Source organism: Oreochromis niloticus, linkage group LG7 (assembly GCF_001858045.2).
Source record: "Oreochromis niloticus isolate F11D_XX linkage group LG7, O_niloticus_UMD_NMBU, whole genome shotgun sequence".
NCBI classification, from domain to species: Eukaryota; Metazoa; Chordata; class Actinopteri; order Cichliformes; family Cichlidae; genus Oreochromis; species Oreochromis niloticus.
The window spans coordinates 11551813-11567073 of NC_031972.2; the positions used below are offsets into that span (position 1 = coordinate 11551813).

The 15261-nt window shown below is 38.5% G+C and overlaps 1 protein-coding gene across 10 annotated transcripts in view; it reads left to right on the forward strand.

The window, feature by feature from the left end:
* The window catches only part of pitpnm2 (phosphatidylinositol transfer protein, membrane-associated 2), an 80265-nt gene that overhangs the window by 13304 nt on the left and 51700 nt on the right, over window positions 1-15261 (forward strand). For 2 of the 10 annotated variants that reach the window (XM_019360699.2, XM_019360698.2), the window contains one exon: window positions 8591-8808. In XM_019360699.2, the coding sequence (XP_019216244.1) occupies window positions 8731-8808 (78 nt within the window). In that variant the 5' untranslated portion in view covers window positions 8591-8730. Of the gene's footprint in view, window positions 1-1234; window positions 1638-1701; window positions 1834-3830; window positions 3905-8590; window positions 8809-15261 lie in introns of those variants that run through there. The other 8 variants (XM_005459654.4, XM_005459656.4, XM_025908745.1 and 5 more) reach the window with 8 other exon arrangements.

Genomic DNA, 15261 nt, shown 5'->3' on the forward strand with positions numbered 1-15261 from the left:
GCCGAGAAAAAACAAGCAAACAAAAACCTGATGATTTTTGAATATCTCAGAAGCCTATTTGCAGTGTGGAATTACCTGTATAAATTGTATCAATTTGCTCAACCAAAGGGAAATACCTGTGTTCACAACACTCAGTTGACTCATTCTGAATCTGTTCAAAATGCACCTCAGAGGCTGAAGCAGAAGCAAAGCACCTCACCAAAGGCAGGACAGTCACGATGCCTTGCAAACAAAGGCGTAATCATCAGAGCAACCAATCTGCTGCTCAGAGCTCCGATTAAAACGTGATGCATACACATTTTCTTCACACATTTACACCTCATCACCTCTGATGTTGTCTTTAAAAGAGATCCCATCATCAAGGATTTGTGGGAATGTATCAAATGCACAAGGAGAAAAAGAAAAAGGGGTTTGCAAAGCCATTCCTATAAAGCTTTATAAAAATGACTGAAAAAAAAAGTTGCTACATCGAGTTAACTGTAAATTGATCAGCAAATTAATTGCAGTCTTTTTAGCAAATAGGTTAATCATGAAAATATTTTTCAAAGCAAAAATGGTTTGCCTCACATCAAGAAGCCTGAGCTATTTTGTGTGGTATTTGCATGTTCTCCTGGTGTCTGTGTGGGTTCTCTCCAGGTACTCGGCTTCCTCCCACAGTCCAAAGACATGCATTTAGTGGGGTTAGGTTAATTGGTGATTCTAAATTGCCCATAAGTGGAAATGGTTGCCTGTCTCTCTGTGTTAGCCCTATGACAGACACTTCCCCTCTTGAGGCTGAGATAGGGTCCACCCCCCTGCGACCCTGAATTGGATAATTCAAAGAAAATGGAACTGTGAGCATTTATTGCTTTAATCTGCTTCATATCTGGAAAAAAGGCAAAATTATATTTATTGAAATTTTTTACAATTATTTTCATAATTAGTTTGTGAAAACTAGCTTTCTGCTTGTTCTCCTTTTTTATCCAATAAAATTAATCAATTAATGTAATAGACAAAATGTGCTGAGTTAGTCTTTTATAGATTGTTAAATTCCATTGTAAAGTATGTTTTTTAATTTGGAGTTAAATAAATTTGACATTCACAGTCCTCCATACTTTCCACTACGGGGCTTTGCTGTGATACACAACGTAATGTAACACTGAAAGTGAATTCCAATCCCCCGCTTTACTGAAAATAAATTCCTATATATCTCCACTTAGTAAGCTGATTCTGGCTCAGTGTTACACAACGATTCTGACTGAAAAGGCAATCAATCTGGTGGGCTGCACTGCCGACTTGCTGCATCACAACAAACGCCACCAATCAGGCCACAGCCTCATGCGTCTCCGTGGTAACAAAGCTTCCTCAGTCCCAAAGAGGTGGAGACGGCAGAAGAGGGAGCGCAGAAGAGAAATAGAGGTGGATGGGAGGAGAAAGGTGATAGAGGAGAGACAGAGAATCGATATCTTCTCTGATTTCACTGTGAGAATTTAGAAAGTGAAGCTCCTTACCAGAGCGGGGGTGAACCGGTGAGGATAAGCTGACCAAAGACGGAGGAGGAAGGGGAGCGAGGGTGCCTGCGCTGGGATTCTCTTTAGGATTGGAATCTACAATGGACCCTAAGCCTCTATTTAGTGGATCAGTTGGGTAGCTTTGAGGTAAACACCCAAATGATTTATTTGATTATACATGATTATTTGCTTGTATACATGAAATACTGCCAAATAGAGCATTCATTTGTTTTCTCCTCCAAACTGCACTGTTATGAACGTAAATGATATGATGGCAACATAAATGCTGCCTGCTGGACTGTGGTTCACTGTGGTCGAGGCTGACTGGAGTGAGGATCTGCAGGTGGGAAACTATGGCTGTGAATAAGTAATGGATTCATGTTTGATGTGTGGGCTTGAGCAGCATTCAGTTTTCGTTATCAAACACTTGTTAAAAAAATAAAGCTTTTCTTTTTTTTTTTTCTTTTTTTCTTTTTTAAAGGTTTCTATAATCAGACACTGTAACCCTGTGGATGTGGGGAAAATGCCAGTTACAGGTTTCAGCCAAATATCTGAAAGAAAATTACCTCATCTTGCAAATTGTGTGAACCAACTTGTATGTTGATTATTTAGCGTGAAAGAATCAAAATATAAACCTTTAGATCTGGTGAAATGTTTGCAGAACATCATGTCATTACTGTCCTGTGGCTGCAAGCTGGGTGGTGATGATGTGCTGCACGCTGAGCTTTTCATACCTGAGTTATGATAATAAATCATCATACGAGACTCTGCTTTGTACAGAGTAGCCCGAATATCTTTTGCTAATTTCTTATTGGAATATTAGGCAGTAAATGCGGTCTATGAAATCCACATCTGCAGCTAGTGTGGAGGGAAAACTGAATTACGCAACAAGCACACACAGTACAGTACTTGACTCTTGGGGTATCTCATGAAATCAGGGGGGAATCAGACTTGCTGTGGATTTGTCTGTGTGTATGTGGCAGATGTTGTGCCCCAGCATGTGTGCTTGCATGTGAAGACTGTTGTGGTGTGTTTTACATCAGTGTGTGCTATGATTACTGAATGTAGAGAGCAATCCCATCGGGGGATCTTGTCAGTGCAGCACGACTCCTCTAAGTGCCAAAGAATCAAATCAAATGCATCCTGATGCATCCGACTGTGATGTGTAACAAACAGATGATGGCCTCCTGGTCTTAGATCTTGTGTATGTGATTGCAGTGCAACAGAAACACATTATTCATATCATGGGCGTAGGTTTTGTTTGAGGATCTCTGAGGGAACACATTAAGTAGGGAGTAGGGGATTTGGGGATCTGGGGATCCCCCCCTGAGGGAAGCTGAGAGCATTGGACACATAGCATAGATTTCCATTGTTTTGAGTCAGAAATCTTATTTTTTTGTAGAAAAAGATTAAGCAAAAGGTAACGGTTTGCCATACTGTTCATTCTAACTAACTCTTCTGCTTCTTTTATATCCTTATTAGAAGAACAAATGCATTGGAGTGGATGTGTCATGTGGATTCCCCCTATGGGTCACATATTGTACATTGGCCATGTACTTTGCACAGACTCAGGGGACTTGGCAGAGGAACAGGAACTTAAAAAACTTCAACATGAGATGTGCATACAAGTAAGGTGCAGAAAATAAACTAACCAAGAGCTTAAAAAGAGCTCCACAAGAGGATTTTTTCTTAACCACTTCAATTCAGGGAGGCTGGTTGTGAGAGGTGGCAGGTGGGGTACACCATGGAAGGGCCAGTCCATCTCAGGTCTAACACTGAGAGAAAATTTAGAATGAGCAGTTAAGCTAACATACATGTTTTTGGACTGTAGGAGGAAGTCAGAGTACCCAATTATTTGTGGGTCTATTATATGTGTTTAAAATTTTTTTTTTGCATAATAACAATGCCTGTAATTAAAATATGAAAACACTGACAGGAGAATTATCTCCTGAACCTGGATCTGCTCTTGGCTCTACAGAGCTGTTTGGCTCCAGCTTCACTGCTTCTGTTGGCTGTTTGGCAGCAGGTTTAAGACAACTATAAAAAACAAACAAACAAAAGCTGCAAAAAGCAGACACACACAAAGACCAGCTGGTGACCATCATGCACCATTTAGTAGAGTTGAATTCTGGACTTGATGACAATGCACCTTTCACAAACTAAATATTCTCAGCTGAATGAAGCAGCGCTCATTAAGGTGGGTTAAACAGCTTCTTTGAATTGTAGGAATCTTGGTTTTGAATCGAATGTGCAAAAGTCCCAGTAAACACTTATTACAAATTGAACTGGATTACCAGTAATTCACAGGAACAGCCATGTTAATGTGTTTTTTTCTGTTAGATAAGGAGCCTAAAATATGAACAATCAAAAGAACAGAACCAGGATCAGGAAGATCTGCCAAAGCTAGTTAAAAGGTGAGAGCTTAAGAGACTAGAGAAATGGTGCATTTGCAACATAATGCTTATGTTGTTGGTGTCTGTTTGATAAAATGTCTATCTTTGATCAGTTTACTAATAAACATACAGTTAGTTTCATGCATGCCACATTTTTTCAGGGCATCTTCCATGAGGAGCCCAACATGACCCTGAACATTGTCAGTATCTTTAGCATCAATCTAGACTTACTGGCGGATCATCTCATAACCCACTTCCACTCACTGGGATGGAATGGTGCTCAGTGAGGGGGACCTTCCACATGGACACACAAATGAAGTGGAAGTGGGTAGAGAGAGGGTGTCAAGTTTGAAAAAACCTAATATGTTCATGTTCTGTCAATTTCTATTGACCCTAGTGCTCCAAAATACTGGTTGGAGAATCAGTCGAAGTTGTTTGTCAAACTCATCAACATGTGCTGTAAGTAGCCTTGTAATCTTTTTGGTTTTTGGCACAAGTGTTTGATTAGCTTGTGCCATGGCGAGATGTGTGTCTGTCCATCTGTCCATCCTTATGTCCATCAACAATTTGAAAGAAACACTATTTTTCAGAGATTATTCATTAGAATTTAGTCAAACTCACACACAGTCTGGGTCTTCAACCTAACTGTGCTCAGGACCAAGGTCACATTTGCCATTTTATGAAGAATAACCTGTAAGTTGTGGCAGATCGTGTCCCATACGTTCTGGTTTTATCTGCAGTTGTCCCAGAGATGAGCTGTCACAACCTTTGTCATTCAGGTTGAAACATCAGCATCTATTGTTGGACTGTGGGCTAAAGACTTAAGTTAAATGTGAAGGGGCTAATGGTGGGTGTGCCTTTTTCCAGATGGTGGCTTGAGCTCCAATTTGGTGCATAGGAACAAGCTGCTGTTTTTATTTGACCAGAGCTGCTTCAGCTGTAAATTTAGTACAGTTTAGCTGTAGGCTTTCTCAACCTCCCATCACATAGGACTTTGATAGATGGCAGCTGGAAGCTAGTCATCCTCTCAGAGGTGCAGATGAGACGTTTCTTTTTCTCTGCATAGGCAGGCACTGGCTCTGATCAGCTGTAATTTTCTGCTTTGAGCTCAATTGGAAAGCTTCTGAATCTACCCAGGAAACGTCCTAGCTGCTGCATGGAGTCAACACTCTGTTTGAGTTTACTGGTGATTTGATTATAATAAATGTTACTTGTACCGTATTTTAAAAAATAGAGTGCAAAGCAATTTGGCAAACAGAAATAGCAGAATACTCACACGTGGTAGTTTCAAATAGAAAGCCAAATATTAGGGCCAAATAAGGCCAATACAATTAAGTTCAAGTGAAGACATAATAAAAAAAGGTGCAAAAACAGAAAGTAAAATAAAAAATAATTAGCAGTAAAAGAGTAAAATATAGGGAAATAATAAAGAAGACAAGTGAAAGATGATAAACATTTAATACAAGACTATAAAAGACAACATAAAACTGTAATGATGTCACAAAGAAGCAAGCCTGTAAAAATGTGCTTTGGAAGAAGTGGTTTCAAGGAAGTTTCTGATTTTTCAAGCCTAATTTCTGCAGTCATATCTGTAGATTTAAGTTTGGGTTTTGAAACAGCCAGACGGCCCCACCTAAAGATCTGAGGCTGCAAACTGGTTCAATTAGGGTCAAAATTTCTTCTGTGCAGCTTGGTACCAAGCTGGTGCCTTAAAAATGATCATCTTAGATGTTAAAATCAACTCTAAAACATACAGGAAGCTAATGTAGAGAAGTCAAGACTGGGCTGATGTGATGTTGTCTGCTAAAACTAGCAAGAAGTCAATCTGCTGCTTTGAAAAAATAAACATGGATTGCTTGTTCTAGTTCATAACTTATTTGATGTCTGGTTTAAAGCTAGAAGCTGAATGAAATGTTACTCTAAAATGTATGGACAAGAGACCAAGACAACTCCATGGGGTTGTACAAGAAGATTTTGTATTTTTAGGTACTGAGTTGAAGAAAATTTTGTGCCATCCAACATGCAGCCCTTCATGGTGATCTGAGAAACACGTAGGATTCTCACTTATTGGAGTCTATAGAGGATAATCTTTCTTTATTATGTGGTTTCGTCCTGGTGCCATAGTGAAATGTTGTGTCTGGTGAGCAGATGTTGATTGGGGCTTATTATAGCATTGCTCTACGAGTTGTAAACTTATAGCTGAAAGATGCTAAAATGCCCTGCAGAGACAGTGGCAATTAGCTTCAAATTCACCACTAAAAGCAGCCCCTCTAATAGGAAATCAAGTAACTTCTTTGATTGTAGGTGCTACTGTTTGTACTGTAATTAATAAAAGCAACTTTAGACTATTTTAACAACTTACATATAAACCTGAGATTTGCTACACTTGTGCACAAGACCTATGCAAACCAGGGAAGATAGCTAATCTGTTAATGACTATCCTTATATTTAAAACTACTTGAAATGATTTTGTTTGTTAAGAGAAAGCATCTCCCTGTAATGAATGTAAATTCATTCTTAAAATAATTGATTCATTTTCTGTCAGTGAACTAATCATTTCCCCTACAGTAATATGCTGGCGGCTCTCCTTAATAATTCACATCCTTTTGCCAAAAAAAAAAGCCAGTTTATCATACATGACACTATGTGTCTGTTTATGTCTACATGTCAGGGCTCATCTGCCACTGTCTCACATTTTGCATTATGTGGATTTAGTGATTCTCGCTGTATAGCAGCTGTTCTGTGGACCAAGGACTCACTCTTCATAGGAGTCAGTGAGAAATGTCACTTAGTTTCTCTGCTGTAACTGCTCCAGAGCACAAACTGTCTCTGCATTGTAAATAAGGTCATACATTACAGCTTCTGGAGGGCAGCTTGGATTTCACTGTTCGTTCTGTTGTTGAGTCAGACAAATGTTTTATACCTGCTCCTGTTGTTTGTTATTATTTATCCATTGTAGATGTGTGTAAAAGAAATGAATCTTTGAATGAAATGATTTAAAAGTATAGTATTGAGCATAGCTCTGAATCATGTAACTGCTCCTGGGGCATGGACTGTTCAGAAAAATAAAACAACGCCCCTGCCATGCAGTTGTTTTACATCTTGTAATACTTTTTCTGGTCAGATTTTCCTGTTTGCAGTGCTGGCAATCAAATTGGAATTGGAATTCTGACATTAATTTCAGAATTCTCAGTTTTTGTTTTTAGAATTCAGATTTTTTTTCCCTCAGAATTCTGACGTTCCAAGAAAAAAGTCCAAATTCTGTGGTTTATCAGCTGGGTTATTACTGTCATTTGACAGATTTTAAAAATGGCTGTAGCTTAAATACAATAATAAGCAAATGAAGACTCCAGGAAGTCTTTAATGTCAATCTATACTTCCTGACCACTACGGTTCATTTGCTATAGCAGCTTGAACAAACATGCACAGCTTAATCATGCACAGATGGACAGACACACACTTCGCATTCAACATCAGCTCCTTACCTTAACCCCTTCCCCTCTCAGCATTAGATTTACTGTCCACCATCATCTGCCTAAGATTAAGCATTCATTGTCATGTGACCCTCTTCTGGTTGTTTAACGGCAGGTGGAATAAGCAGTACATCACCCTCACTCTCACAGCACTGTTTGGATAAATGAATAATGATGTAAAGTAAAGATGGCATTTTTTTTTTTTTTTTTTTTTTTTAATGGAGCACATGAGTCAAAACACTTGGTTCCACCTTCCTTGTGGAAACAGAGCTGTCAGACTCATAGAGATGGGATGAGCTGCTAAAATTACTTTTGCAATTAAAATTCCCACATTTAAATGGTAATTTAAGTGCAGAAAATTGGTTATTTAAAAATGTATTTTAATATGCAAGCCAACAGATCAATTCGGTTTTATTTATAGTGTAGCACCAGTCAATAGTATCAACAATAGTCACCCCAAGAAGCTTTGTATTGTTGGGGTAAAGGTAAAGGTGCTACAATCAGAGAGAGAACCCCAGCAAAAGCACTTGGTGACAGAATAGAGATCACAGGTTCAGCGAGGAGCAGTCATCCAGCATGTCAGTCTCTCTAAGGTACACATGGGAAAAATACAACCCATAGCCTGGGCCCATCTCAGTTTAGCTAACACACATGTAAAAGAGAAACAAAAAGAATGTGGCCTTTTGCCTATCTAAATCAGTATCAGTAGAACTCTGGAATAAAAATGTTGACCAAACCTGCTCTACAGGGACAAGTGAACCAGATAATGCCAGGAAACTTTTATGGAATGCATTATTTTAAATGAACAGCTTATATGTTTTTCCCCCTATGTAGTAATGTAAGTAAAATTTCTATTAACTTTAAGTAGTACAGTCTTCCAATCTGAAATGCACTATAAGTTGAAATATAATACAACAAGAAAATACCTCAGCACTGTGGCTCCATGACACTTGAATACATACGCTTTCTATCACTAGAGAAGACATAGACAAGAAGAGTGATTTAAAAGGCAGCACTGAACACAACTTGGTTGCATCTTTGGTCTGTAGTCAGAGTTGGGATTTAGGTTGCTGGGGGATTTCAGCGCGTTTCCTGGGTCAGTGGATTACCTTGTATGTGTTGGCTTGTGTATGTAGAGGGAGGGGGGGGTTAATCCTTGAGACAAACATGCAAACTCTTCCTGTGGTTTGTCTGTAACTCTGGAAGCTGAAAGGACATTTTTCCTCTGTCTCAGGTGTGAATAATGAGTCCCGTTCTTCCTGCTTGAACATGCAGCTTGGGTAGCAAAGCCGACTGACAGGAGCATCTACCTTCACGCGCTGCTTCCTCTCTGGACACACACACTAACTGTGTCCGCTCAACTCAAGCACAGCCATGCTGATCAAGGAGTATCGGATCCCTATGCCTATGAGTGTGGAGGAGTACCGCATTGCTCAGCTCTACATGATCCAGGTGAGTAGTTTTCCTCACATAGCCTTACAAACATTACACGTGTATTTAGGTTCATTTCTCCTGGTTTCACTTAGATGTGGCACTGCTATGGCTGGACACTATTAAAAACTAAGTATTTATATTAAAAGACTATCATGCATGTGTCATGCAATTACATGTTTATACACAGTCTCACATTTTCAGAGATTCAATTATAAGTGGAAAAATTAGCCACTCTAAAAAGTAATTCAGAGGCTTAGTAAATATCACTATAAATATAAGTTAGATGAGCCTGATAAAATCTATGAATATCCTTTTAGTAATTATTTGAGTTTGATAAGTTGAAATAAATGTCTAAAATGTTAACGTATGTGTTTGTGTTAAATTAAGGTATTTATTTACATTTATCTCAGACAAAAAATTCAGTATGTGGTTCACAGAATATCTTCTTCGCACTTTGTTTTTTAAATACTCTGAGCTTTTGTGTTTGCTCTCCTGGTTTGCCATTTATCATTCAAGTATGTAAGGCTTTGAGCTAAAAGGGAAAAGGCTCTTGTCTTTTTAGCGCTTGTTTATTTCGAGTTATTGCCATGTTTCTGAAAATTAAATTTTCATTTGGAAAAATGTTAACATGTGGTCATTTTTCATACATGTATTATGAAGCACATGACTACATATTAGTTTGTTTAGTTTTTTAGACTTAGACTACCAGTGAAATACAATAACATTCATATTTAAATGTTAAGGGGTGATCGTGGCTCAAGAGTTGGCAGTTCGTCTTGTAATCGGAAGGTTGCCGGTTTGAGCCCCGGCACCGACAGTCTCGGTCGCCTACTGGTTGCCTACTGCCTACTGGTGGTGGTCAGAGGGCACGGTGGCGCTAGTGTCCGGCAGCCTCGCCTCTGTCAGTGTGCCCCAGGGCAGCTGTGGCTGCAATGTAGCTTGCCATCACCAGTGTGTGAATGACTGAATGATTCACACACACATTCAGGATGACTGAATGTAGTGTAAAGCGCTTTGGGGTCCATAGGGACTAAGTAAAGTGCTATACAAATACAGGCCATTTACCATATTTAATATTAGATACAATTTTGATTATGTTGAATTTACAATATTAAGTAAATGGAACAAAATTTTGGATTAACTGACCATCTGTATTTCAGTTACATTTCCCAAGCATATCAGTTTTATTTACTCAATTTTTTCATGTTTGTGTAACAACTAAAATTATTCATTTCAACTTAATATGTTTAAGCTTTAGTTATTCAATTGATCAAGTATATTGAACAGATTTGACTGGTTTCCAATCTACTCAATATTTTTAAGTGTAAAAGTGTTGCCTCAAAAATTTTAAGTAAATGTCAGTTTTAGTTTTTAGAGTGCATCGTTTTAAATATATGGTAAGTCAGTGAACCAAATGCAAATACAAGTGAAACACTACTCTACTTTATCTGCTTAAATTGAGGGAACGGGCCTCACCTGGCTGTGAAACTCTTGTTTATCAATTCAGATGCTAAAATAGTGCACTGTGTTGTAATTCCTAATCAATAAAACCACGTTTCTGGTTGTTTGGTCTAGAATCCATTGTGGTTGGTCTAAGGCAAAATAAAAAAATGTGTATTTGTCCAAACACTTACAGGTATGGACTGAACTGTGCACAGTACAGATAAATTAGACACACTACAGGTCATTTGAATACTTTTTTAAATTTTCTAATTATTATATATTAAGTTTTTATAGAATTTGGAAATAAAAGCTGCAGACAAGGCGTGTATAAATTAAATAATGGCATCATTTTGGCTTCAGAGTTTATATTAAACTGTTTTAAAAATCAGAAATTACAACCCATATAACTTGTATGCTCTCGATGTCTAGATGTCTTTTTCCTTTGCTGTAAAATCAAAACTTTAAATGAGAACTTGCATTATGTGATTTTTAAAATTCATTTATTTTTAAATAATTTATATACTCAAATATTTGTGGAGCACATTCTCTATTTTTTCTGTGTTCAGAGGAAATTGCCAGAATTACTACTTTAAAAACCCCACTGAATTCATGTTGAGCTTACAGAAATAATAAGTATAGCTAAGGAATTAAGTTAAAAAAAAATATAGTACAGGGCGTAGAGTATTTTTCTTGACCTGGGGCACTAAACCAGGTAGAAGTTCAGGTTTTTTATGTCATGGTGGCAGAGGTCAGCTGTGTGGGTCTGTACCAGGACAAGAGCACTAAGGGAACATGAGTAAATGGTCACAGGGGCAGTGGAGTTCTGCAGAGCAGATGGTGCTCCATATGCTTGTGGCTTGTGTTTATCTTGGTAATTGTGTGAAAATACAAATACAGATAGTTACAAGGGCATAAATATGATCTCTCTGTGAGTTTTGTTTAGTAAATATAAGCAGGGAAATATTCATAACCACCTTCTAGCCCTCATTGTGGTGTCTCATTGCTCTGTGTATTGTATTCTAACAAAATGTTATTCAGTATTGAATACGCTTGCAGAAAAAAACAGTCTGGTACTAAAGTCCAAGACCACCAGAGGTCAGGGGACAGGGGAGGAAAATCTATAAATCCAGAATTTTGTGGTTGTCAGGTGCTTCTTGAACTAATTGTGTTGTGTGGCCTAGCAGCAAAATTGCAGAATCGTCAAAATCTTTTGTCCCCGCAGTTAGTTGTAACTGTGGCTACACTACAAGTGTGCATGCATCCAACAAATATACTAGAAACTAGTATAATAAGAACAGCTGTTCATCTGCAGTGTCCAGAGCTGACCATGTGCGAGTATTCTTCCCTTCTGGGAATCAGTTCAGAGACCACTGAGATGCTCTGAGGCTATTAGACAGCCTTCTTCTCCAGCCCTGACCTCTGCTGACTGGAATCAAAATGTCTATCTGAAACGTAACTGGATTTTTGTCTCTCACTGTACAAAGCTTAATGTATTGCTCTCCATATGATGTGGAGCCTAGTCATGTTGTGACACATAGAAAGGATTTTTGCTGATAATAATTTTTTCACTCTTGTGAAATTCCTTTATTTATTTTTATTTATTTTTTGGCCAATGTCACTGTAGAGAGTAGACAGGAAATGCAGGAAATGGTCTGGAGTCGAATCAAACCCAGCTTTTTAGAATATGGGTCACCTGCTCAACCAAATGAGCTATAGCACCACCGTGTTCCTTTATTGCTTCTGCTGTGTTCATGAGATACAGCCATTTTTCTTAGAGGTGAACAATGGCTGCAGATTGATTTAGCTTAACAGACAAATAAGACAAATTGTAAGTGCCAAATCTGAATTTTACAAGTTACGACTTGTATTCCTAAATATTTTATTAAATTAAAGGTTTAGTTGGAATCCTCATACCTTCAGATTATTTCCATTTTTACATAAAAGTGTCACAGCTGTTTGATGTAGTCTCAGATATGCTGGACCTCACGGTATAAAAGCAGGTAGTGCCTGTTTGATATTTATGTTTTCCCCAAAATCCTCTAAATGTATTGTCACTGGCACATTAAGTAAGACACACACACACACACACACACACACACACTTGTGCTGGACGTTGCCTCTTGCTCGCTTTCACAGCTGGGCACTAGTTGCCATGGTAACCGGTGACATCAGCTGCAGCAAGGCAGCAGCTGCCATCATTTTGTTTTTGAGAAAAACAGCAAGTGAAAGGACAGCTGTGATTTAGTGAAATGTTGATATATTGTTGGAAATTAAGTTACAATAGACAACTAAACAAGTAAGACCAAAAATAAAATAATAAATTTTAACTCTTAGAGTTACCTTACAAAAGGTAAAAAATATTGAAATATCACTTCAATCCCATCATCATGCATACTACAGGACTATTATCTAACATTCTTTAAAAAAAATCATGTTAAGCTTCTCAAATGTGGAAATTATTAGATCAATTTACACAAGGTTGTAAATGTTTTCCTGACTATCTTCTGCTCATAAATACATAAAAAAAACTTTACCAAAATACACCAAGACAACAGGCGGGTTAGCAGCTCATCATAGAAGACATTAAGCTGTGTATTTGTTCTGAAGACTCAGTTTTAGGAGACCTTTGATGATGTGACTGGAATCTACTGCAGTGTCTCTCCCAGGGAGATGGGAATTACGGCCTCTAAAGCTCCTATTCCCACTGGGATCATATCTGTTCTGTGATACGTTTTCACTTGTGCGTCTAAATGTGGAGGACTGCAGTTGCAAAATATAGAAAATACATATGTAGCAATTTTTGAATATCGAATGATTGTCTGGGTTTGTGTCAGTGCAAGTGTCAGTTTCTCTAGAAGCCATCTCACATATCATCCCTCACCTTTGTTAATTAGAGGTCATTAAAAACTACCTACAGGGAAAGTTAGGGAATTATCAAGCCCTGGGCTTTGTCCTCTGGGGACCATGATTTGTCCACAGGAGATTATCACAGTTTTGTCTACTTGTTGGTGCTGTGTGGGATTTTCCATTGCATTTTTGTTTTACTTCAGCAGCAAGCTGACAATAACCTTTTGTTTGTGGCCAGTGTCACATTGAAGCACAGGATTTGAAAAATGACCAAGGTAGGAGATGTGTGAAGCCTTTGAGCAGCCACTCATAATGTTTGATGCATGAGGTTCTACTAAGGCACCAAGAGCTGAGGAGAGGAGTTAGCTACCCCTGGTTTATGCTAACCTTGTGTTGTCACATAAATTATTCAGAGACACTTCAGCCTGGCAGAATCACGACCCTCAGCAAAGCTGGGCTATTACAATTCACAGAGGGAGTCGTCCGAGTGTCTGCATAAGCTAGCAGCAGTTCTCAAACTGGACATACAGATAAAGTCAAGGTCAAATGTATTTATATAACACAAATGTATTCATATAGTGCATTTAGAATAACAGAGTTCAACAAAGTGTTGTAAATGAAAATATATAGCCGAAGTAAAAGTTTTAAAATCCAGTAAAATAGAATCCAACACACAACATTAAAAGACAATAAATAAAATAAGATCAAATAAAGTAAAGTAAATGCAGACCATAAAATGCAATAATCCAAAGTGATGTCACACTGGAGGAAGAACTTGAGCCTATCCTACCTGCTATAGGGCGAGAGGCAGGGTACATCCTGGACAGGTTGGCAGTCTGTTGCAGGGCAAACACAGAGATACAGACTAGCATTCACTCTCACATTCACACCTATGGGCAATTTGGAATTACCAGCCAGATGTGATGAAAATCTGCAAGCAGAAAATTTTTCAACAGCCTGATCAACATTACAGCGGTTCTCACCAAGACAGAATTAAAAATACTAAAGAGCAATTGAGGCCTGTGACTGTTAGAAACAATATTTGAGAAGTAAGCAGACTTTGCATTTGACCGCTTTGTGTTACGGTCATGTAAGATCTCCAAGGAGACCTGGAGCTTGTCCTTTTTCCATTTACTCAGCATGTCTGCACTCATGTCTGCGGGTTGTGTTATTCAGCAAGGGCTGAAAGGGGGATATAGTCCAATACAGCAGTGCAGGGCTTCAGCTAACAACTCTGAGTTTGTTAAACCTGAGTGGGGGGAAACTAAAGCTTTTCTGTTCTAGAAAGAGAGTTATCTTCAACTCTGAAGTAAAACTGATAAAACTGAACTCTGAAGTTGGGTAACAGAAATATATCTTGGCCCTGTACTAGCCAGCTCAACATATCCAGGGAATCTTTTTGTTAGCTGTATTCACTTACCCTAATGTTGACAATCAGGATAAGCAGTCAAGTTAAGCTGGTTATCAATTCGGTAAATTAACCCAGGGTTTTCTTGGGCGCACATGAAAGAGGTGGTGTTGGCAGTCCCAATCTTAAAGGATTGTTTCATGGGTAATATGATTTTTCTTCCACAGAAAATGATCCCTATGAGTGCCACCTACAACGTGATTAAAAATGTATAAGAAACATAAAAATATAACAGTCAAATACAACACTATTATAAAAAGGACAACAGATGAATGCTGCAGAAAATCATTAGTCTGGTGGTTTAGTTAACAGAGGGGTAAAATAAGGATTTTTAAGGGTTTGATAATAAAGATTAAAAATAAAAACAGAATTCAAACGTAGGTGTCATGGTCCTGGGTCGGTGACCCAGTGTTATTGGTTTGTATTATGACTGTTGTTTTGGGTTTCCTAGGGTTTAGTGGTGTTCCCTCTGTTTGGTGTCTTCCCTGCTTGTGCATCCCCTTAGTGTAGTAGGTCTCTATGTTTAGTCCGCGTCTCTGAGTCTGTGTCATTACGTGCATGTGTTTCCTGTTTTACTTTGAAGGTCTCTGTCTTATGTCAGCGCGTTCTGTTTACGTTTCCCCTGCCCCGTCAGCTGTTATGTTTCCCAGGTGTGTTTCCCTCCTGTTTCCCATCCCATGATTACTGGTGTGTATTTATAGTGTGTGTTCACCTGTCCTCGTTGCTGGTTTGTCTGTGTTGTTCACCTCGCTCTTCCTGCGTCTCTCCATCCG